At 34.8% G+C, this 26,407-nt stretch overlaps 1 protein-coding gene across 6 annotated transcripts in view; it reads right to left on the bottom strand.

Annotated features, from left to right (window-relative positions):
* LOC113230571 (carboxyl-terminal PDZ ligand of neuronal nitric oxide synthase protein) overlaps positions 1-26,407 on the bottom strand; it is a 206,509-nt gene that overhangs the window by 40,607 nt on the left and 139,495 nt on the right. For 4 of the 6 annotated variants that reach the window (XM_026464994.1, XM_026464924.1, XM_026464602.1 and 1 more), the window contains exons 4-5: positions 24,051-24,149; positions 21,246-21,452 (exon numbers count right to left, since the gene is read on the bottom strand). In XM_026464994.1, the coding sequence (XP_026320779.1) occupies positions 21,246-21,452; positions 24,051-24,149 (306 nt within the window). The remainder of the gene's footprint in view (positions 1-21,245; positions 21,453-24,050; positions 24,150-26,407) is intronic. The other 2 variants (XM_026464769.1, XM_026464852.1) reach the window with 2 other exon arrangements.

Genomic DNA, 26,407 nt, shown 5'->3' with positions numbered 1-26,407 from the left:
GCTGACGTATGTTACAGTAACATCTCTCAAGTCTCTTTGAATAGATTAGATCGTCTTCTTAACAACTGCATTAGGTTTATTTTTGGTCTGCGGAAGTATGACCACATCTCTGCTTTTCGTCGTCAACTAAATTGGCTTTCCATCCGTGAACGCAGGTCCTTAAGAATGTTAACCACTCTTTTCTCCATCTTGTTCGACCCGGCTGTACCTGATCATCTTAAATGTTCATTTCAATTTCGAACCGCTCGGCCGGGTTGCGAATTTCGATCTCCCCGTAGCCTTAAGCTTTCTATTCCTTCTCATCGCACTGTTTTTTTGTCTAATTCTTTTACCCTTCATGCAATTCGTTCTCGCTCTCGCTCCATGTAAGACAAGCTCAGACCAAATTATCTTTCAAGCGCATGTTGCGCAAGCATCTGTTTGACTATTGTCAAAATTAAGATTCTGTATAAAGTTGCTTTGGGTACCTATATCATATTATTTATTATTATAATATATATGTATATGTAAGTTTATTATGTATGTATAATAAGTATGTTTATAGTATGTTATTTATTTATACCATACAAATTATCGATTAGTTTTCTAATATATTGTTCTTCTTGTTTACGTGTAGCACCAGCCTATTGTATTTTTTTTCTGTTTGGCTTAATGGTTGACTGTGTATTGTACAATTAAGTTTAAATAAATAAATAAAAACTCCTCTATTTGAAATATTAGCCTTGAGGTTACTGTTAGGATTCTGCCTCTGTGGCCAAACGGTACCAAGCTGGTCTGTCACGCAGAGGTCCCGGTTTCCATTGCCGGGCCGAGAGAAATATTTGTTATTTCTCTCGTGACACCCAAACGGGTGTGTTTTGTGGTTGTGCATGTATGTATCCATGGCACCCGCGACACAGGGTTTCCATAGTGCGGAGTTATGAGTGTGAGCATTACATTATATTATAGTTATAGGTTTAACTCACACCATGAGAATAGGTGTCCGATCCACTTCAAATAAACAACATGCTCAAGTTTTCAACTCCTTATGTTTTGTTGATACAATATACTTACTTAAGCAATTCCAGTTTGATAAATAGAGCTATTTTGATGAAAGGAAAAGAATGGCTTCACAAACTTCTGAAAAGCTTTCGGAAGCTCGCACGAAATTCAATAATGGACTTATGTGTCACCGCTATTGAAAAATAAATAAATTGGAAATAAATTTTTGTTGTTACCTTTTAATGACTTTTTTCTAGAGCAATCCAGAAAAAAAATCATTTATTGATGAGATTTTTACGATAAGGTTTTTATGAGAGTTTTACATAGAAATACCTTTACAAATATATACTACATTATGTCATAGATTGTTTGTCTATATACCTTTGCCACAACGTGCGGTTTGCAGACCACCTATGTATATGATCAACTCTGTTCAAGCAGTTAGTTAGTGAGCATTGAACATAAATGTGTGAACACAATAGTCGCATGTATAGCAGTATAGTATTCGCAAAACTGTATAGCGCGAAATTAACGGTATAGGGCATGGTAAGAATAACTAGTAGTAGCTTTATGACATAAAGATAATCACGACGGCGGCGGCGATCATAATTCGTAGCCACCTCATATGGACGTCACAACTCTATTTGTGTATCGTCGTCACATTGTGTGAGGTCAAAGAAATGTTGATTTAAATTGCCTAAAACTGAATTCTATAGTATCTCAAGACACATTATTTGGTATGTCATATAAATTATACATTTTGTGTAGTCTAACGTAACATAACCTTTGAATACCTAACACAGGTATTATGTAGTTCATGTTTTATTTAAAGAAATCGAAGAAGGTTGTTAGTACAGTCTACACGTTATGTACATTGCACGTAATCATTGGTTCTCATAATAAAAAAAGAATCAAGAAATAAGTCAAATGAATCGTTTAATGATGTACCTATTAGTAGAGAGTTAGGTATTATTTCAATGAAAAAATTGCCACCGAAATTAGGTAGAGAACACTAATCTGAAAATGACCACCCACACACAATCTAGTATAATATAACTTAAGGATAAACATAGTTTTACTGGTCACCGTCACATATAGAAAGTGTATGTTGTTAGTCCACCCAAATTGAATAAAGGCTGTGGGACCTGACAAATGATCGTTGTTTTCTCCGATAAGCAGGTTTTCTCGCCGAGTTTCCTTTTACCCCTTATATATAATTTAAAGTTATTTATTTACCCTTTTAATTAAATTCACGCTTCAGATAAAGAGTACATCTGCTAAAACCAGGTAAGTAATAATGGTACGGTATCCCAAGATAAATTCCCTCATGCTCGGAAATGTGCTCACGGTTATGGATTTCATTATAAATAATTCTTGGAACTTTAACACTCCAGAAAGAAACTTATAACCATAATTAATGAGGCTTTTGAAAGATTTTAACACTGTTCAATGTACTGTGTTCTGTATCGACGCGTGTAAGTCCCAAAGATGACCATGAGTCTCCACTCAAGGCAGATTTTTGTAATAGTAATTGTAGAATTATAAATTAATGTATAACAATTCAATTCGACGTACATTTTTCTGATTCAACCTCTTAAATTGAAGCCCGAGGTTAAAATATCGATGAAACCTAGAATCTGTTTATAAACAAACTTAAGCTTAAGGTACACAGGTAATAAAGAGAACATCTACGTAGTCCTTAAAAGAGGTTGACGATGTTTAAGTCGCCTTGAAAGGTAAAGTATTAATAATTTACTACACGAAATTTAATTTCGGTGCTCGACCACACAGCAGCTGGTTATATTTGCGATTTGAGCGAAGTCTCCGTAGTAAATGTAGCTTCGTCTTCTGCAGTAGCTGATTTTGATGGTGCCCTGACACCCAAGAGCATTCCACCTCAATGTCAGTACATTACACAACTGACTATCGTTGGTGAGGTGGAACCGAGTAAAACGAAAAAAGTATTTAATTAAAAATTTTATGTGCTAAGAAACTGTTTAGTGTTTTATGTCTTTCTAACTGCCTTTATATTCGTTTACTATGAGCTCCTACCCACATAGTATGCTTCATTTCACTCCATTAGCACTTGTATGTTGATCTAAAGCGTAAACTAAACGCACCGAGAGAATTAATGATAGGCGGGACTCTGTTTCAGTAACTATTCCGGTGCGTAATTCACACGTCGACGGCGGCAGTTTCCAAAATATCTCACGCAAATATAACCGAAGTTTACTGAAGATTTTCTAAATAATAAATGAAGCCGATGACGGAAGTATCGCCCCTGACGTAAGAAAACGTTCTTAATGGAATAATACGAAGAAATGTCACTAAAGGCGCCAATTTATAATAACTCATCCCTTCCGTGACGGCTCTCATGGTGAATGCCGCGGCGAATCTAAATTAACATACAACGATTCGCCGGCATACTATAGTCAGCCGCCAGTGCTAACGCCTACCTCAATTTAATCTAATGATTTTTTTCACATAACCACACTATCCGTAGGAAAAAGACAGGTTATTTTCATAAACATTACCAATAAGTGCTTGAGTTGTTTCATTGATTTTAACACACAGCTTTAAAATCGTTTGGACTAGCCGTCTAGATTTTATTGTTTTGTTAAATTCATTGCCCAACTATAAAGATAATTTAATACGTTGTGATCTATTAAAGTATATCATTATACTATTCCCTCCTTTTGAACTTTACATCAAAGACAGCTATAATAATATTATCGTTATTTCTAGCTTCCGTCGTACAATCGTACCTGTTTTTTCTTACAATAATTTAAAGTGGATGCACTAACCTCTAAATCAGAGTCTAATCCATCTACACTTGAAAACTTTGATTCCGATCGCTGCGAAAGCCGATTAGGGCGTAGAGTAAGGCTATTAACACCCATTAACTTATGCGAACGTCCAAGTGTAACACTGCCACTGCTCACGATTTCCGGCTCACGAAACGATAGCTTCTTACGCGGTCTCTCTATTTGCTCCTGCACTTGTACTTCCTGACTACCGAATCGATCCGCCACTGGTATCACAAGTTTTGTCTGCACACACACATCTTCCGAAGACTCAAACCGTCTCTGGCGCAATGGCGATGCATCTCTTGGAATACTTCCACTGACAAAACCATCTATTTGACTATTATATCGATTTAGTGCTCCAACTGAAAGAGGTCTGGGTCTTGAAGCACTGGTATATTCCCGTGAATTATTTTCTTCGATACGACTTTTGTGCTTGATATTTCTTCGAACATCATTGAATTCCGGTTCAGAATGGCTAGTTTTCAATTTCTCGTTGGTCTTTTTTTTCTCCTTTACCTGCTGTTTAGCCATTTTTGTTTTTTGATGTTGGTCATGTTTTGGCTTTAGGGCTCCGCCCAGTGATACTAAAGTACTTCGTGCTTTAAGCAACACTTCTGACGGAAGGCTTTTTAGTGTATGATCACTTCGCCGTTGCTTTATGTTATGATCCCGATGATTGGACATTTTGAGTTACGATTTTCCAGCACATGTGAGATGTTTCGTGTTCACGTATAAAACGGTTGGGCCAGAGACGCGAGCAGCGCGCATCCACGCGTCCGTGTTTCGTCGAAACAACTGAAGTGGCGGCCGGCGGCATGGTTTGCCCTGCGCGTACGGCCTTCTTCGTGTCAACTACCGCAAATAAACACGGTCGCGTGTTCTAACCGACACAGTTTACAGTAGTGATTTGGTTTTCGTCACTACTATGACATGAACATTTGCAGGTGAGGTGGTATTTTTAACCACAGAGTAGGAGAGTCGATTTTGTACAAGTATTACATCAGAATGTTTTCTAGAAACTTAGTACAATCGTACTCTCTACATTCACCCTGGATTTTCCTCGATAGTATTATATTCCTATATATATTTATGTAGTCAATAAGATCCAAATACTATAAATTATATTAATAATAATAATGCGCTTGAGATAATATTAAAACAGGGCCACAATCATAAGACTCATGTTAAATTTTGTGTAACCAATTGGCGTAATTAAAAAGTCGGCGTCCCAGACGGTGGAAACAAGTCGGCTTCCAGAATGTTTACGGCGGTCGGGAGCGAGTGATCCGGTGGGTAATTGATTATAAAAGTCGAATACGAGTGAACGAAGATTTATATTGTCCATAAATTGTGTAAACGGAGTTGTGCGGGGCATAGTTTGACAGCCGTGCCGTCGATGGATAGATTTAGTGCAAACCGATAAATAAACAAGGTGTTACCTTGATCTAAGTTAATAAAGCAGGTATGTTTTTTTATTCTAGACTTTATTTACCTCATTAATCAATATTTTTTTAAATACATATTTATCGACTTATAATTAATACAATATTAATACTTATAGTTGCAGCACTTTCATTAGACAAACGTAGACCACTAACTACTCCCGTTATTTTTTGACTACAGAAAACATTTATTTCAGAGCAGTAAATGCAGCGAAAACTAAGAAATAAGGAATAAAAATCACAAGAAAAATATTTATTATCCTATATCAATATAATATCACATTATACTAAAAAAACATTTTAATGTTGTTTCATGCGTAAAAATTCTACCAATTTCGATTCTCATTAATCAAACATAAAATATAATGTCTAAGTACATAATAATACCCACTCGTTGTAATTGCTAAAAGAATAATTGAAAAACAACACGACCCAAAAATGTTTTGTTTCCTCAAAGTTATAACTGAATAAACTTTCGCGAGGTTCCAAACTTTTCCGTTTTCATGTCATATTTTACTTTTTCCAATTTTAGCGGTAACTTGCACAAACTGAGAATGATATTATTATGTTATATTGTAAAACACAGATAATTTGTTATAAGGTTATTGACACTGTGTCTTGGTGTGTGAATGTGTATAGTGCATCATGATTCGCTAAATGGGTACTCACCATAAAATCTAAGTTGCCCGAACTTCCAAAAAATATAAATTTAAGTACTTTACCAATTACTTTCATTATCAAAACATCCTCTGAAGTGAACAACATCTAAGCGCGTTTCTCTTATCAGTATTCCCTTATTATTAATTGATTACGTGTTTGTTTGTTACTGATTCTCGAAAAATGAATATTTGTGTGATTTTTTTTATAGTGGATAGTCCAAGGTATGTATGTATTTACAATGAAATAATCACAATTATCATATTCAAAAGTTCTACGCTTATTAGCTTTTTGTGTCAATTTTGAGATGTTGTTTATTTCGTCTTATCTTTAAAATTTTTTTAATCTCGTTTAATGCTATATTGGGTATTAAAAATTAGAGAGAATCTTCTGTTACGATAACCTACTATAATTGATCAGACTTGATCCACTTTTAAAGTTATACCTGTCACGTAATGTATTCCACAGCGGTCCGCACACTGCGAAACTTAATAATAATTGTCATTTTTTATTAATAATATTGAGGTTCATTTTATTTTTGTTTTAGGTTTAGACTGACTAAGTGTCTTATCGACAGTTTGTGTTCGACCTTTGGTACAAATAGGTACAACCAGAGATTGAAAAATTGAAATTGAGATTCAAATTACACCCAAACTCACGAGAGAAATAAATGTAGGCCATACAAATATTCCCGGCCCGGGAATCGAACCTGGGACCTCAGCATGGCAGTCCGGCAACAATAGAGGCAGTACTAAAATACAAAGATCTATACCGATATCTTCTAGAAAGCGAAGGTGACCGAAGAAGGACTACAGCGAGAGCTCGCATACCTTTTTCTATGTAAGTTTTGATTATAGTGACCCTCCTTCATCAACCGCTTGGATATGCGGGAAGGGCATAGGAACCTTACAAGTTCAGGTTCTGACCCCAGATCAGCCAGCGTACAGGGTGTCACAGACCTTTGTCACTGACTTCATCCGGTTCTCAAGAGGCCAGTGCATCGGGTGAGCCGCTCCGGATACACGTATAGTATCCTCCCGTTTTCCAAATAGGTACCGGAGCTGTAGGCACGCTCACTTCCCGCTGCGCGTTGCTCAACTAGCGGTTGCTACCGCTACACCGAAAGCTGTCTTCTTCTTATCGCATTAATGGCATAAGAAGAAGACACACTACACTATATTATTGTGGAACAGAAGTTATTGTTGCTACCTGCGTCTTTAATAGTAACCGCCAAGGTGGGACATGTTAATCATCTTGATGAAAGGATATGCCAATCGGTGTAACGCACTCGCCGAGTTTTATCCACGGTACGCCAGAGGACATGAATAGTATTCATTGAATAGTACGCCATTGCGAGAAGGCTCCTTTCGTGCAACCCAGCAAGTGCTGTAAGCGCTCGCAACAGAGAAAGCGAAACAAGATCCGCCAGATTGATGAGTCATTTGCTTCGGTATTGAGTAAAGACTCCGCTTTTAGACGCATTGGCGGTGCCGATGAAGCTAGTTACGCTGAAGTTTCGGTCAATGACGCCGTATCCTTATTGTGGAAGCGCAATTGACATAGCATCAAAACTTGTTCATTCGCGCATTTCTAAATAATAACGTATCGTTTAATTTCTTGCCTAGTCATAACTTTGTTTTGCAGGCTTATTTACCAAATTACTTTGAAGTTGAATTACAAGCTCTGCTTGATTATACTTACAATTTGGCGGCTATTAGAGTCACGAAAAGATGAGAAATAGGGTTTTGAGGTAAGGACGGTGACAGTGATTTTGTGTTTATAATTTAAAAAGTAAATGTTTCATAATTTCAATAAAATACGCTAATATACATTTTATTGAGTAATTTTAATACTATTTTTGTGTCTGTTCATTTATTTTTATTTGACATAAGATTTCAAAAATATATGTTCCCGAAATCTTGGCATTTTTGTCGCATTTTACTATGAGTGAAGAAACACCGTGCAGCGGTGAGCTTAGTAATATTATTATGTTACGGGCTAATTCCGCAGAGTAAGCAGACTCAGCAGGTGTGTAGATCTTGAGCAGGTCCTCCAGTAAAAGTTCTCAATGATTGATTAGTAGATGGTTAGCCCTGATTTTATGGACAGTGTCATCTCTGCTTTATTAACAGTGGCTGAAGTCGAATTGTGTCATTTACTTACTTACGTTTCTCAACTTAAAAGGCTGGTTCACGTCTTTGCTAACTCTATAATTATGTATAATTGATTGATGATTAAATATTAAGTACTTCTAGTCCACGTTTATGTCTACACGTATGTTAGTATAGAACATTATTTCTCTATTAGAAAAATGTACCAATTTTTAAGCACATTGAGTAACTACACGTTAAAATATGAAAAAAGTTGTTCATATTCACTACACATGAATACGAACAACTTATTCAATGTGCCCCTAAAATATCGTAAAATATATAATGTCAGCTCGTAGTCATATTTTTCATTAAATAAAACAAATTAAGAGAGTATAACTCTTAAATTTGATAATGATGATGAAAACAAATTGAAATAAGCTAAATAATATTTAGGTTCATTTCCCTAAATTAGACATCTACAATCAATCCCATGTTATATGGAATTGTCAATGAATAACAACACCACTGCAAACACTAGTTATTCCTGAAACTGATTATAAATGCCACATATCACTAAATTCACGACGTAGACTTTTACGAGTTACTGTATACATATGTGTATTTGCGACAAACAAGTATTTTAATTATTTCTTGGGACTATGACGTCTTTCTGTTATAATAAACGTACGAACGAATGAATGAAATATGGTACTGAAAATAGTTATTGTAAAATTATATTTCGAAATCCTAATTAATTATGACGAGTTTTTTAACAGTTCGAAGTTAGTAAAATAAGTTACAATTTAGTTAATGTTCATGTGACGTAATACCTACACTGAATATTACGAACGCTTACTTTACGACTTACGAACTTTACGTTTACGACCGATTACTTTAGTAAGTATTTGCGTACATTAATTAACAGTAGAGCTCCTTGTGAAAGAGTTTGTCCAGGTTAGCATTGCCACTTTACCTACTTCTGTCGCTAAGCAGTAAAGTGAACACTACTGCGTTTCGGTTTTGAAGGGCAAGTGCTGGTGAACGCACGATTTGTTCATCCTGTCGATTGATAACATAAAAAATTACCTATATTAAGAAGATTATTCGTCATATAAAAGACTATGAAGTTATTCAATAACAAGTAACAAGAAAGGGCGCGTTCCCATTATGTCGTGACGACAGATAGTCGTGCATTTTAAAGTGTCGTCACTTGTATATTTAAATGAAGTTGTTCACACATAGAACAACACGATTATCTGTCGTTCACGATTTTTTTGACGTTACGATGACAAACCGTCGCGATGATGGAAAGAGCTAGAACGACAGCCGTCTGACGATAAATAAAAGATCACGATAAAAATGTGACGACAGATAATTGCAGCTTCAAACGATTCTGTCGTGTAAACGACAATGCGGCTGCCGTGAACATAAAAGCTATTATTATTAAGACATCTGTATATTGGTGATAGTTTATGAAACATAAATAATATTTCTCCAAGTTCAGAAAACGTCATCTTCAGTCTTTGATGTTATTTTATGAGCAAGGAAATAGATTCTATCATGATCTTGTTATAACTCTGCTGCGTCACGACTGTCACTTCTGTTTAAATAGTCATATATTTCTGGTGTTTGGTACAGGGTATAAAGTATAAGTGACCTATTTTTTATATTGTTGTTTTCTTAATTGTTTCCGTTACGGAAAAAGCAATGGTTTAAAACCATCATTATATTATATAGCCTTTTCAAGCTGAGTTACGCTTTCCATCACGCGGGTAACAATTGAGGACTATCTTTCGTCATCTTCTTATCTTTCACATCGATTACACATAATAATATAAAAATAATATCGATAATACTGTCACTCCTGACTTTTTGAATTTTCCTCAGGCCGAGCAATGCTGCGCTCCATTGCTCGTTGACCTGCCTGTAGTTTGCTTCTGTGTACTTTATTCAGTGACCATGTTTCGCACTCATAAGTCAGGTATGGAAGAATGCATAGGTTGAACGTCTTTCGTTTCAGTTATGGGTAAATCTCTGTTTTTTATAATCTCCTTTAGAGCCCAGTATTTCCTCCAGCCGCTTGCCAGTCTATTCTCAATTTATTTACATGTTTGATCATTCGCAGAGATGATACAACCAAGATAAGTATATTGCTCCACATTTTGTAAAGGCGTCCCATCTATGCTTATTTTGATCTTTGACTTGGTGTTAGTGATTACCTTAGTCTTACTAGTACTCATCGACAAACCAATCGTTTTGCTTTCCGTGTTTAGAGAGTGTAGCATCATTTCTAGCTTTTCAGGCGATTCTTCGAAGAGCACCAAATCGGCGAATCTCAGGTGTTTCAGTTTTATTCCATCTATTTTCAGGCCATACTCCTCCCATTCCAACTTCCTAAAGATATTTTCCAGCACTGCCGAAAACAGGGTAGGGGTAGTAGGGTCTCCCTGCCTGACGCCTCTCTCGATTGGGAACTCTTATCCTAAACATTCTAATTTTGCTCTAGCTTTGCTAATGTTGTATATGTTTTTTATTATGTTAATATATTGGTCGCGTATCCCTTGACTTTTCAAACTTTCCCAAATAAAATCATGGCTGAGACTGTCAAAAGCTTTAGAGTAGTTTACGAAGCCAATAAATAGCGGTTTGTTATATTCACGGTATTTTTCGAAAATCTGCCTCACAGTGTGGATGTGGTCTATAGTGGAATAATTTGTCCTGAATCCCGCTTGTTCCATGGGTTGGTTTTTATTCTACCTAGGATAATTTGTGCAAAGATTTTGAAGATATTAGACATGAGACTGATTGGTCTAGTTTTCGATGTTGTCTTTTTTGCCATTTTTGTGTATGAATGTTATATGTGACTTCATAGTTTTGGTACTTGGCCGGTAAATAGTATCTTGTTGAACATTACTGGAGCAGGCTTTTCCATTGTTCCTTTTAATACTTCACTTGTAATTTGGTTGGGGCCTGGTGATTTTTCTGATTTTTGGCTTAGTACAGCTTTTTCGACCTCACTGCGCAATATGGGTGGTTCCGATTCTATGCTCGTATTTTCTGTTGACATTTTGTATATTTGTTCTGCTTGTGAGATGTCATATCTTGAGTACAAATTCTTGGCAAATTCCGCAGTTAGTTCCTTTATGTCCACTTTTTATGTCTTGCTAGTACCTCTCTTGTTCAATTTTGGTATCCATTCTTTGCCCGTTTCTTTTAGCTCCTTGAAGGCCTTTTTTACACTTCCTGCCTTTGTTATAAGTTTTTCCAAAGTTCTTAGTCTCCTGTTTTTTCCATCTCATCTGATACTTTCCCGTATTTTCTTGCTAAGGTCTGCAATGGTTTTTGCGACCTCTCTTTTGTAGAATATCTGTTTTTGTAGAATATCTTTCCTTTCATGTATTAGTTTAATTGTGGAATCGCTTAGTTCTCGCTTAGATGCTTTGGTGTTGAATGAGCTATTTAAATTTTGTAGCTTTTGTTCAAGGTCTCTGTAGTTGGTCTACAAGGATGATAGGCAAATATGTGTACTATTGGTTCTTGTGTTACTTGCATCACGTGGGTTTATAATTTAATTTTTTTTCTTTTAATTGGCTACTTGGTAATGCTGGTTGGTGACGATGTTGTATAGGGATCGTGTTGTTGAGGTGTTTGTAGTTTTGACGGGTCTTTCTCGGTATCTCTGCTTTTAGAATTGCTCTAATCATTCTATGGTCGGTGTTATAATTAAATTGGTGACTTTCATTTCCATTTCCTCGAGGGTTTCTTCGTAAAGAAACTGTTCAAGGTTATTTTCTTGGGACATGTTGATTAACATTTCGCCATTTTCGTTTTTAACCCCTATCCCATACCTTCCAATAATGTGATCTTCTCCTGACCTTTGCTTTCCAATTTTACCGTTGAAATCCCCCATTACAATAATGTTTTTATCCACTGACGCGAGAGCTTCTGATAATTTTTCATAAAAGAGTCCTTTCAATATTTTATCTGCCGTTTCAGTAGGTGCGTATGCTTGAACTATAGTCCAAGTACTCTTATGACCTGGCAAGTTTATTCTCATTAATGCTATCCTGTCAGAAATATCAACACACTCAATAATGTTGCTCTTTAATTCTTTTGTAATCATAAATCCTACAACATATTGTTTCTTTTGTCTCTCCTATGGAGTAGAAAATGTACTCCTCTTTTTCCGTTATTTCGACTCCTAGCCTTCTCACCTCGCTTAGACCCAACATATGCCAATTTATATCTTTTAATGCTATTTCTAAATCTGTGAGTCTTTCACTGGTTCTTAATGATAAAAGTTTCGTTTAAGTTGTGTTGGTATTCGTGTGTTTGGCTAATCTACCATAAGTTGATTGTATCTGTGCTTTTGCTTATAATGTACTTGAAGTGTAGTGGTGTAGTGTAGTTGTAGTGGTTTTTGTGTTTGTTCTTGATTTTTATGTATTTTTCCTTGTTTACCTGGAGGGTGGTGGTGTAATGTCCCACGGGGACCCGCCGGGTTGGGACATGCGCTGTTTGTTATATTTAGGTTGCGCTCTTTGTTATGTTTGTTCCCGTTGCTGGTATCTATTAATTGCTAAAATTCACTCTGGTTGCTTGGCGATTTTGACGAAGTTTTGTATATTTAAAAATATTTATTTTATTTTTCTTATTCGGTGCTCTCTCAAGGGAAGTAAACAAGCTTACGCCAAAAGTTCAGTCCATTATAGGAGTAGGGTCAATTCAAGGTATGAATTATATATAAGAATAGATTAATTCCAATGATCGTCAATTCTGAGTATTTTGTCAGTTTCGATTAAATCTAAACCCATTTTTTTATTTGCTAATACATCGTACACGAAACCAAATGCTGTAGTAACTTAAAGTATGTGCAAAAAATTACTGAATGACACCAATAAATATATTCTCGTTTATAAATAGATAACTAAATATAAAATAACCACATTGTAATTTAAACAGTCCGTGTAGTACTCGTTTTTCTACTACATTTTTATTTTACTGAAGTGGCCACAAATGGGTTAATTGTTTGCGATAGACTCGTATCGATAAAAGCTTGTGACTCAACATTATTCATCTTAAGCCCTGATCGTCCACGAAACTCATTTGCAGTGTTAAAATTTTCATTGTTAAAATGTCCACTGCAAGATCGGGCAAACTAAAAATGCATGACGCGTTGATTAGTTGTCGGCGTCGCATTAATTATATTTCAATTTAAAAATTTAGAAGCCTTTATTTTTAAAGTCTCTGAGTCTGAACTGTACAAAATCTCGACTTGTATTTTATTTAAAAAGGAAGAACTTTAGAACGACAAGTACGAACTTCTACTTTTTAAAACAGCAATAAACGCTGTGTAAAGAACAAGTAGTACACTATACACTATACTACTATACACTTTCTCGTGTTATTACGTTACGTGGTCAGAGCGGCAACCAGCGGCAACACAGCGAGAATTCTAACGCGAATCTGTTAGTTATAATTCTATTAATAGATTCCTAATAATTACACATGTTCATAACGTATATAAATCGATATAATATTATCATTTTAATTATTTCACCAACTAGAATAATATTGAAGATTAATTTTAAAAATATATCAAAAGCACTTAAAATGCTATATTTTGGACAGGTACTTTTAAATAAGGTAACCAAGGTATTTGAAATTGCGTGCCCAAAGTTATCTAGTTAATAATTAGACATATTCACTACATATTTATCGGCAATACAAATTGAAAATTCGAGAACCCTTATCTACTAGGTCAAGATCTTATGGCGTCTTATTATATTGATATAATAAATCTGTATTATATAATACTCTGTACTAATTAAATGAAGAAAACAATAACTCAATGAGTCTCACACATAAGTTTTTTTTACATACTTCGTATCATCTTCCGGAAAACGAAAGAAACTCCTCTGTTTATCCCGTTTAGATGATGATAAACAGTCATACATAGCACAATTCACGACCATTATAAATAGTAACGTACATACAGTGATGTTATATATTAACGTATGTATTAGTGACGTATTTATTCATAATGAATAAATGTAAACTATATTCAAACATCAAATCCGTCTACGCGAATACGGCTACTACGGCTACGCTGACAGCCTTGTTGTCGATCCGTCAATGTGCGGGGCGTGGTGCGGTATCTAAAGCTAGGGAGGGGCGGAGAGTGTGCGTTCCCGTTACTTTTTGTTCTGTGCTATTACTCAACCCCTCGGCCACAGGCAGATCCTAAAACCGTCTATCATCTTTAAAGTTTGTAGTAGATTCTAAATTTTGTAGTAAAAAAAAATCGGTTGTCATACCGCTATTTACAACAATATTTGATGAATTTTACCTTTGGAAGTACGATTGAAAAAACGCTATCTCTATCTTGCGACATTTTTGTTATCTCTTGGTTGGTGTCTTTTAGCTGCTCTTAAAATATTTTGTAGTCTCATAAAAGGGAAAAGCTAAGTCGTCCGCCTGGTAAAGAGGGACCCATACGTGCTCGGCTGCGGTTTACCGAGAAACGTTTCTTTTTTTAAACATTTCGACGCTATGTCTCCTTAGTACCTAATGTGTTTTGTTTAAGGCGAGTCACCGGAGAAACGGGAAAAATTGTTTTGCTAGATGAAATGGTTTAGGTATTTACTATTAAATAACGGCCTTACAAAAAAAAGTACAAGACATCTAAGGATACTAATTTGTAACACGATAGGAAGCACTTCACTCAATCATATAAAATCCTGAAAACAGACTAAAATTAAAGTTTGAAACTAATTATTTAAGCACAAAATATCTATTTTTGCACAAGAAAAAATTTTACGAACAAAATATTAATTTTTATATGCAGATATTTTTCTTGATTATCTACTACTACATAGAACCTGCTAAATTTTGGGCCGTGCCCCCCGCTGTCCCGTCAGTTGCCATCAGGCGCTTGTCAACGACGGATCGTATCAAATTTTCTCAAAAAATTAATTGTCAGCGCGCAGGTTACGGGACGCGAGGTGCGGTTTCCCACACCTCACCTCCTAAATTGTAGGCTTGCGTTGAAATATCTTGGCCTTAAAGCTATAACACTTTCAACGTGTGTAAAAGGACCGTGGCGAATAGAAGAGGCGAAAGTAGTAGCATACCAATAACGTAGTAATCGAAGGTCCACTCTCTCTGCTAAGCGCGATGGTAAGTATGAATATAATTGATAAATTAAGAATTTCGGTTATCAGCTAGTTTCAGAAAACAACAAACGCCTGAATATAAAACGTTTTAAAATAATTTTATTACAAAAACTACAACTTCAAAAGTTTGTGATCTTACATCTATTTACCAAGTTTTATTGAAATGAGTTAACGGAAAGTAGTTGAAGTCCAATAAACCAGATTCACCCTCTAACTTGCCACCCTTAGCGGTGGAATATTTTGTTCAAATTTAATTTTGACCACTACTGAGGTATTCCCTTTCCAACAAATAAAAATCGGTAAATCGGTTCACAAAAGTCGGATTAATCGCGTAACAACCACAAAAAATACTGTTGAATTGAGAACCTCTTCCTTTTTTTGAAGTCAGTTTAAAGCTCCTTTTGCGACAGGCGGCAATCTCCGTGGGGTCGCCGAGTTGATACCACAGCTGCTGTTTACGACGTGACCCGTGTTTACGGCCCGATCTTCATAAACAGCACTCTAGACCGCAACCTTTCAAGACGTCGTTTCGATGTTCTTTTCGTCAAAATCATAGCTTAATGCAACCGAATGCTTTTTAAGGTGTGTTACGTGAAGTCACTCACACACAATCTTTATGCTACCTATATTTAAGTTAGTAATCTAGGATAAGCCGCTTTCTTTCGCACTACTTTTTATAAATGACAAGGATATCGGGCGTTTACAAGCGTATTTTATATTAAGGGGTAAGTATTTTTACTAAGGGGTCGTGCAGAAAGTTATTGAGAATATTTACTTTTCAATAGTCTATACGGCAAGTTGTCGAGAAGCACTTAATCACAGATTCCGCGTTAACCGCACCGTACAGGTAGATGTAAGAACCGACTAATGTAGCTGGTCATTCTGAATGCTGCTTTGGTGGCTTATCTCTAAACAATCTCTTGTATTTCATAATTTTAGGTCGCTAAGTAATAATTCACAAAAGCGACAAATTCTATCGTATTCAAGAGCAGACTTGTGTTACCTCGACTTGTTCGTCCCTTCACTTGATATTTATTATAAAAAGAAAGACAACGTCACATACATTGCTCTGATCCAATAGTAAGTAACTACTTGTTTTATGAAAATCTGAAACAACGACGGTACCACAAACACTCAGACTAGAGACAATATAAAAAATTAGTTTTTACATTGACCCGGCCGAGATCGAACCCAGAACCCCAGAAATGGCGACACCATGAAAACTTGTGTGCAAGCCTCTCGAACACGGAGGTCGTCTATTGATGAGCTGTTGCTGTGTGTAAAAAATTTTATTACAAAATTTTCACTTATTGTAATTACACTTTGCAGAGTCTGAAAATGATAAATAAAATCAGAAAATAAATTAAGATTGGTAGACGATTTGTATTTGAGTAACGTAAATCGTTTAAAACTTTCTTGTTTACAACCTCTGAAAAGACTTTTTTCCACATACATTAATAATAATATTTACTTCCTCAGTATAATACACAAGACTATAGATATAACATCCTACCTATACATATTTTTCACAGAATTTAACATTTTCTATTCAAGTAATGTTCATTAATTTAGCCATATTTTATAGAATTTCAGTTTTATCAAATAAAAACTTAAACCAACAAAAATTTTGTCTCAGAAACTACATATAACTGTTCGCATCCTATTTCTAGAACGTAAAATTTTTACCGAATTATATTAGTTGAGACGAGTTCAACTAACTTAGACTATGAAATTTACATAAAGTAAGCCTATTTGTAATGTTAAAACTATGATGTTATATTGGCAGCTTTGTGACTATTCATTCACTCAGTTCATACTATGACGCGACTTTGACATTAATTAAAGTAATATTTATTGCTCTTATATCAAATTTAGCAATCCTAAAATAATTACACGGATGCAACGAAAACAATATTATTTTCAGTTTTATTGTCTTAATATTGATTAGTTATGATTAAAAGTTAAGTTGAACTTATTTATTTACATATATCTCTTCAATATTTTGTTTATTTTTTATTTAATAGCACATAGGAAATAATTTCTAAAATAAAAATACGGTATGTTTATTTTGTAAAATTATGACAGCGCCTTCTATATGCTCCTTGGCGAAACTAACAGTTGACACTGGACTATAGTTCCGAATTCACAACGTGACTATCAAGACTCAGCTTGTTTTATTTATCTATATATATGTTTTATTCATGAATATGCGGAATAATAATTGAAAACAACGTAATATTAATAGATTTGTTTATTACTTACTTTTCTTTTTTTGGCAGTTAAAACACTCTTTGAATGTAAATAACATTAAGTACTTTAACATTATTCTACGATAACACGATTCGGAACATCACAAAAGAAAGAAATGGCATTATACAGTTCATATAGCGTTATTTCTTTCCTATTTTTAGTAAGGAATAGACAAATTGGGAAATCATTCGTTCTTTCAGTCATTTTAGCAATAATACATTTCTTGGTAGACAAGTTTGTCATGGTACGGATATGAGTAATATTATAACCACAAGCTTACTTTATTTAGCTTTAGCTTACTTTGAAATAAGATAGTTTTTGGAAAGGTAACAGGACCTCTCTCTGCGTGACAGTCCGGAATGGTAACCGTTCGGCCACAGAGGCAATTGCTGATTATATCTATTATTATTATATCTAATATTTGCTGATTTTATCTGTATCTGTCTGTTATTATATCGCGTATATCATGTGAAAGAATACGTGATTGACTTCATTTTGCAAAACAGAGTCCATTTAAATCTTACAGTCAATAGATGAGTGCAATTTACATCTTTTTTAGCTGCCTGTCTTAGCTTCATTGTAGTTTCAAAGAGGCGAAACTATACAGAACTTCGAAAACTTGATCTTCGCTAGATCTAGTGGGGCCTTAGTTCTCGTTCTAGATAAATAGAAAACAAATAGATATAGGAAAATAAGAACAGTCGGCAGCAATTGTCTCTACGTTTGGTACTTCTTGTCAAGAATACTGTGATATGTGTAGGTACTATATGTATTTAGAGCCAATGCATTGGAACCACGAATATATTCTTTGAACTACCGTACAGAAAGACGTACTCCATGTTATGCAGAATTGTCGCGATAATTATCGGTATACTTAAAAGTCTACCTCAAATAGCTTTAGTTGATTCTGCATAACAGTGAGTGTTGAATCAATCATTTTAGAAAAAAATATATAGTAAAATTGAAGATATACACTGACTACCATACGTTGTGAAAACACGAATCCTAAGAAATTTCACCATAGAAAAAAACACAACCTTACCTCGAAATTTTAAAAGAAAACTCTATATTGAATAAGTAGTTTACATATACTAAAGATTTTTTTATATCAACTGGACTAAATAGAACGCGTATACTATACGATATACATTTTTCAAATGGCTTTAATTTCGTTCCTAAGCAAAATGAACCATATTAGTACGGGAAAAATTTTAATTTGAGCTGAGATAGTATCAACTCTTAAAAACATCAACTTCCTCAATCACTTGCAGGCCCTACTGCAGATGATCTTATTTAGAAGGATACTAGGGATAGACACGCGTCCTGGGTCACGTTTAGTGAATTTTTCATCTGAGGCGATGTTATACGACCGTTTGACGGCTAAAATCTTTTACTCACTCATACACAAACCAACAAAGCGCTCTGTAGTAGTTTTATAAAGCTGTAGTTTTTTAGAGACAAAAGAATGATCAGCCGTATCAAAAGCGCGCGTGAGGTTGCAACCTATGACAACAACACTCAACAAGCGCCACACCACTTCACGAACTAGGTCAGTGGTAGACTTGCCCTGACTATAGGCGAATTGCCTATCTCATATGAAGTAGTATCGAAAAGAACATTAATCTTTGATGATACTTTTGATTTTGTCGCTTGGAGTAATTCAGGTCGGTACTTCACCAGTCGGTTTACTTTTACCAGTATAGAGCGGTGATACGAGTACAGTGGTAGTTGCACTTGTTTAGCTCATGTTTAGCTCATTCCTTGCTTTATGCAGCAATTAAATAATTTAGATATGATCGAGCACAATCATGCACACTTAAATCTTAATTCCTGCTTGTGTTATCATCACACACGCCTTTTCTTTGATTGAGTTGATCTTCGTGGTTAGAAAGTTCACCATTTCATCTATAGTAAAGGATACAAGCCCCCAAGGAACCGTTCTTTGCGTAGCACAGTAATACCAAAGGTCATCAATACTTCATTAGATCATTAAAATGTGATCATTATTATAAATGCGAAATACTTATTATAAAATTTTATGTCACTTTGTTATAAAATTAGAAATTATAATATTACCGAGTACTTCAAAATATGCTGTAAACAGATATTTAACTTACACTGCAGCATTTCATCATATGGTAGCATCAGTTAAACGACGATCAGTGCCACTTTACTGTAGCCATGGTGATTTGCCACATGCGCTTTTAATAGGCATGTAATTAATTCTACGTAGAATTATATCTTGTAAAAACGACTATAAGCTCCTTAAATATTATAAATAAATAAATAAATCTCCAAGGATAATAATTCCTTATGGAAATAATAGCAAATTCTTATATCTTTTCGAAGACGTATTAAGTTCGCAATCCACTTTATACTGTATAATGAACTGTGACCTTTTTTGAGGAGCTCGGATTTGCGTTTTTGGACAAACAAATTATGGTAAGTAATTTTAGTGAAACGAAATGTACAAACCCTTATAAGCAGTTTTTATATCTTATTTTTTAGTTTCAGTTTTATTGTTAAGCGAAATCAGCGTAATTCACATTTTTTCAAAGCAAAAGAAAAAAATAAGTGCCAATATCTCGTACGTTACATATCACTTCTTTATTTATTAAAATAGTTATTTTTGATATAAGTGCGGAAAGTTAGTCATTGTTCACGAGTCTCGAGGCTTCTTGGCCCGAGCCAGAGGCGAGGGTCAAGACGCGAGACAAGTGAAAATGACAAATCCGCACGTGTATCAAACGACGTTTTTTAATACATTTGCGAAAAAACTACATTGAAAGTAAAATAAAACAGTATTTAAACAAAACTCATTTTCTGCTAGTAAATTAAAATAATGAAATACAACCACTGCAACCATTAGTTAAAATTCCATGGAAATCTAGTTCTAACGTGCTGTTTTTGTTTATTTTCTGTAATATCGGTCTGTAACCACTTTTCTTATTATGAAGTCCTGGTACTTTTGTTTAAACTTCTTTAGGAACCCGTGCACGGTAGTGAGATACAATTTATCTGTAATACATAGAACAAATAAATATATACATAAAAATCTCGCCTGTCACCCATTCAGGGGTAGGCAGACACTGTGGACCTCCACTCGATACGTTCATTATATAGTATTTGTAAATAAATATAAGTTTTAATAACGAATGACTTATGTACGTCACAAAGCACATAAATATTAAATAAATATACAACTTCTTTAGTTCTATGTTTAAGACTTAAAACAACAGTAAATTAAAAAAAAACTGGAAAAGTAAAAAAGTACTAGTGCGAGAAATCCAACTTTCCGCACGATTTGTAGTGCGAAAAATACCACGTTTTGAGCAACTGTATTAAAATATATATATATTTATTTTATCTCTCCACATACAAGGTAAATTATATAATGCTTACTGACTAATAAAGTTTAATATTAATAGTTTTAATATTAAACCTTATTGGCGAGAGACTGGTGCCTGAGATAGGCATAGAAATTTTACGTAAATATAATTTATATCAACGGTCAAAATGGATTTTAAAGTACTTATTACCTGATCCCGATCGACCGCTTTCATAGTTTGCTAATTTAAAATACAACAGTTACTTCATTTCTACGGTAAAGCAGCACTGCCGTATTCTGGATTAGAGGTTAGCGATAGCAGAACAGCAGACTTAAGGTCTTATGTCCTACGGTTGACATTTCCAATATTAAAGTTATTTCATAAGCACCACTGACGTCCATAGGTGCCAATTACCACTTTTCACCGGGTGGACCATCTGCCTTTTCGGCGTTTTAAATAACAGACGAAAGAAAAAGACGTTGAAGTAAAATTAATAAGTTTTAGTACTAACCTTACGGTTGCTCTTGAAAACGTTGCACTTAAAAACGTTGGTCGCTCCATCCCTTGCAATGTAAGAGAAGATCTTCAAGTCGGAACTGTCATGCGAGACATAGAAGATACGGTAAATAGGGTGATGCATGATTTCGATACCCTCAGCCACTGTGTTCTTGCTGCGGCCAAATAGTTTAGATGTAGATGTCTTCTGGAACAATCGAAACTATAAGAGACGTTGTAAGAGTAGTGTGGAATTTTCGTTCATGTTCGTCGAACCTTGAAAATAGAATATTTCAAAAGTTGTTTCAATATCTTAAATACGTTTTTTTATTATACAAAGTGACGGCACGAACAAGTCTCGTCAAAATCGGCGCCTAGTGATAAGCGAAAAGCCTGCCCATAGGAGTTGCAGTACCACGCAGAGCTTTAAATCGCAAATATCTAAGGGACAGTGCCACTGCGCACGTCACCCTAACCTTACCGTACCATATAAGATTAATTAAAACTCAGAACAAACTATTCTACTTCGCAGCTAAAGCAAAATGACATTTAAACTTTACCCGGGTCCAAATTTGAATAAGATTACCACATCTACATACCTACATAAAATTACTAGGTTTATACTAAAGTACAAAAAGATACCAAGCGAATTAAGTTGTAGTTACCCATTCTATTTATCTTGATCCTAAAATAAATATTCTTAAACTTAAAAAATATGAAAAGACAAAAAGTTATTGAACATAACCCTGTTACAACTCGAAATACGTACGTATCAAAGAATTCCAGTATATTCTTTAACGAAGTATAAACTTTTTGATTGGATATAGAGGGCATGATTACCAAAGTGTTGCAGAGGAAATGTGGGAGGGTAGATTATCTTCAAGTTGGATAAGAAATAGCCCCAATTAGCGCCTGAGCCCGGCTGAAATGTAATTACAAGCCATCGCTTGGGAGCACCGATAACAACGACGGGATTATTAACACGACAAGCAACGAGTGTACGTGATGAAAATTCTACATACCTAGTGCATACTTTACTCAAACATCGAAAGCCTTTAGGAAATGTTGTGAAACGTATAACAATTATTTCAAACATTTTGCAAATTGAATGCCTCAGAACAAACTGAGGGCCAAAACTGGGACGGGTCCCTTCAACTCTTTGATAATTAACACAAGTACAACGGGTCCAAGACAAATAGTTCGGGCAAATATTTACACTTGGATATTGCAATTTACTTCGCTGTAAATGATATTCGTTGAGATAAAATGTTCATAAAACATTCATCTAATGTAGATACTATATTATACAGACTGTTTGTTGTATACCTGAGAGAAACGTTTTTTGTACCTACGCAATTGCATTTCCTATTTTTTTGCATCTTATTTGTAGGATAATCTGTTTATCTCAGAGTTTCAGAATACATTTCGATGACCGTGAGATTTAGACCTTAAGAGAATTATTATTTCTACAATTAATTCAGTGCAGAAATAAAAAGATAAGGAGAAAAAGTATAGCGAGAATTCCTCTATGTGGGCAGTGAAAATCTGCGATAATGTGCTATGACACTGAATAGGTGACAAAAGAATACGCCTCAGCTTCATGAGACAGGAGTTGACAGTTTTCCATTACTCGCGGTGGTGATTAATGGTCTTAGGAAAAAACTTCGTGGTCACTGCGGTTTATGGCAACGCTGTTCGCTTTTTGTGAGCCTAGAAAAAAAATATAACTTTTTAGTTTTCTTTGAGAATTTTGAAACAACGGTGAATGAAAACCGTGAGGTTCGGCAATACATGAAGCTTTCCCTTGCCTATATTATCTTCATGAATATTTTGTGTTACTCTTATAACAAAGTAATTTAATGATAAAGCCCTTTTGTACGATGCAGAATCATGGAGCGGGGCGGGCTAACGTTATGGTAATAAAAATGTTTTTATTTATTCTCTTTAGTCTGAGAAAAATATCCCTATAGTGTATTATTTCCATGAAATAAACTGCGGCGTTAGGGCAAAAATAACGTTTTCCTGCTCGGACAACTTCAATTATGTTCATCTATTCTTTAATTCCTTTTAACAAGGTTTTGCTATACTTTCGCCACATTTATAAGGTTGTTTCTTAATTTTGGTAGCGGATAAGGCGGTAAAGTGAGAGCTCTTAATGCCGTTCACTTTTTTCTATACGTCTCGAAAACCCCGCCAATGACGTACATTTACCGTAACTCTTTCGCGAAAATATCGGTTTCAACATTTTGTTCATGTTGAGTGAAACTTAGCTTATATTCTTACTCGTAACTAGAAATTCCTGTGTTGTTATCAATTCCATTCGTATTTCGAATTTCGTAGCTCCCCATCATGAGTGATGTATATTGAGATATATTTCAACGTTTACGTGACGCGCGAGAATCGCATCAGTGTGCAATAGGAGGTGCTGGTCGTTTCCTGCGGGAGTAACATGCAAATCTTCATTGCACTCTAAGTTGAAATGCTCGAAGCTTTTCAAATCGAGATGGGTAGAATAGAATCTAACATGAAGCTTATCGGCGTTTTCAATATAACTTGGGATCGAGTTTGGGGCGGCTATGTAAATTTTATCAGAATTTCATGAATAAAAAGGGCGTTGCAACCGCGTATGTTTATTAATAGGATTTTTGTGAAACAGATATTTCCTGCTGTACCTAATACAACCTAAAATATAAATTGAATTAATTTGTAAAATTGTCGTCACAAAATACCCAGAACAGATGATGATGAGGAGAGCAAGATGTTTTCTGTAAGGTGTATTTAAATACATTGAAAATGCTACAAAAGTAAAATATGGACTCACCTTGCCATTCTTTTTTATTCTGGTGGTGACTCGGACCCCATCAGTCGACACGTCCACTGTCACTTTGCGCTTCTTCACGCCTTTTGCCTTGAACTCGTACTGAAAAAGATAAACGAGTTTAGGCAAGACGAACCATTTGCTATATTGGTTATCTCGTATTTGAGAAATTGTTATAGTGTATACTTTAGATACTAGTGTCATTTGTTATTTGGCACGGAAGAAAAAAAAATGGAGAAATGAAATGTTTAACGTCCTAAACAACTATTACCGTCAGAACCGCTGTTGCCAAAACTCACACAACTATAATGTTAAACATTATGAAGTCTTGATAATGATTGTTTGTAGTTTCCAATTTAAAAATGTAACCAATTCTGGACTGGTTAATATAATTTAAATTTTACCCTGTTGGCATACGTTGAAAGTTAAATATCCATATTGCAAGTTACGAACGTTTTGATTTTATAATGAAGTTTCATTCAATGTGCTGCCATCTAGCGTCAATAGCTGAAAGGCGACGAACGATTAACGCCTATTAACGTTTTCCAAAAAAAGAAGGTCGACCATGTTGCAGTGTCATAAAGTTTACTTACGATAAACAGAAAATTTAAAGTTTTTTTAAAATTAAATACAATACACGGATAGTATAACAGACGCGACCATCATTTTTGTACTGCAAAGTGGCAAAATAAGGTATATTTTTCACGGTTTTCGAGGTTTTGCTCGAGACAATTGATATGACCGTACAGGCGAAAATGGCGGACTGTGCTCAAGTTTACGGAACTCCGCGAAGTGTAGGTAAACGTGTCACGTCCGCTAAGCACTTCTTTTGTATTTATTGTTCTGTGGTATTTGGGTTTTAACTGCAACTTACAAACACCCGAGTGTTAGTATTATTGACAGATGAGAACACAATTCAATTTCTTCACTTAATAATTTACAGCCTTACTAAAAAAAAACAACTAAACATCCCTTTAATCAATATTTAGTTAAACATTATTTAAGATTTTATTTAACTTTCCATTACTTATAAAAAAAAGTTAAACACTGCATAATTATGTAATGTTTAATGAAGAAAAAATAAGTATCATGGCAACATTAGAAGATTAAACCTTTAAAAATAGCTATAGTAAGCCAAAACACAGAAAAAAATTGCTGTCAGATGGCTGTCATTTGATATTTGGAGCGAAAATCGGAAAATTGAATCAAGGACAAATACTAACAAACTCATTGTCTATTATTTTTAACATATTTTCTTTGGAAAAACGGTATCGTTTCATAAATTCATGTTCATATAACTGGAGCAGTGGATCGTATCTTGTTCCATGTTCTTTGCGCGCCTCCGTCTAAAGTACTGCAAAAATGCTATATCACGCCGAAATTTTTCAAATTTTTCATAATTCAAGTAAACATTTTCTCTTAATAAAAATCAAAACAAATCTGCTTAACTCATTGACGTTTTCTAACCTGCTAACAGCTGATTAATGTCAGCCATCTTGTTAGCGAGTTAAACCAGGTTCTTAAGGTGTTTGAGTTGACAGCTTTTTAAACAACAAATTAATCAATCATTTAGCACTAATCAATGTTTATAAGTAACAATTACGTAACAATTTTTAAAACATTGTTTAAAACGTTATTTAAAGTTAAATAGTGTTTATAAGTAAGACTGGTCATTAAAAATAATGAAGCGTTTTATAACAAGAATTAATAACCTTAATGAAGAAAATCCATTCCCTATCGCCCTTAAAAATATTCAAAGCTTTAGTCACACCAAAAATTAGGTTGGAGAAAATATATACTTACTTTACATTTTTAATGTGAAGCAATTTGCAAAGAATGAACTGAGAACATTTATGGGGCGAATGTAATAAGACACAAGATTTCATGGCACTCCGCTGCCTTCTAATTAAGTAGAGTGTATATACTCGTATTAAGAGAAGCAAAAATTTTAAGAAACATTATACAGATATATGTGAAAAATATTTTCCAAAACATTGTAGGATGTCACTCAGTAAGCCAAACGAGCAGTTTTGCCATTAAAAGTTATTGTTATTCAAGATTTTTGTATTTCATACCGTAAAATTAAATATTAAAATAATGATAGTGAAGGCTACCCCGTTCCACTATATGAATCTCAAAATACCAACTAAGAATTTTATAGTGCGAGCTCCCAGTGATTTCTGAGTAGTTGCCACCTATTGCTTCTCCATAGAGAAGCATCAACAATGTATTGACAAAATTGAATGATTTACATTGAACATATAAGCACTGCGGCCTGAAAAGCAGTGACAGTTTCGTGTAAGGTACTATTTAAGTACTAACCGTGAACGGGTTAACTTTCTTTTAAATTTTCATAAGTT

This window comes from Hyposmocoma kahamanoa, unplaced genomic scaffold (genome assembly GCF_003589595.1).
Source record: "Hyposmocoma kahamanoa isolate Upper Pololo Valley unplaced genomic scaffold, ASM358959v1 100021, whole genome shotgun sequence".
In the NCBI taxonomy this organism is placed as follows: Eukaryota; Metazoa; Arthropoda; class Insecta; order Lepidoptera; family Cosmopterigidae; genus Hyposmocoma; species Hyposmocoma kahamanoa.
This window is presented reverse-complemented; position numbering and strand designations above follow the sequence as displayed.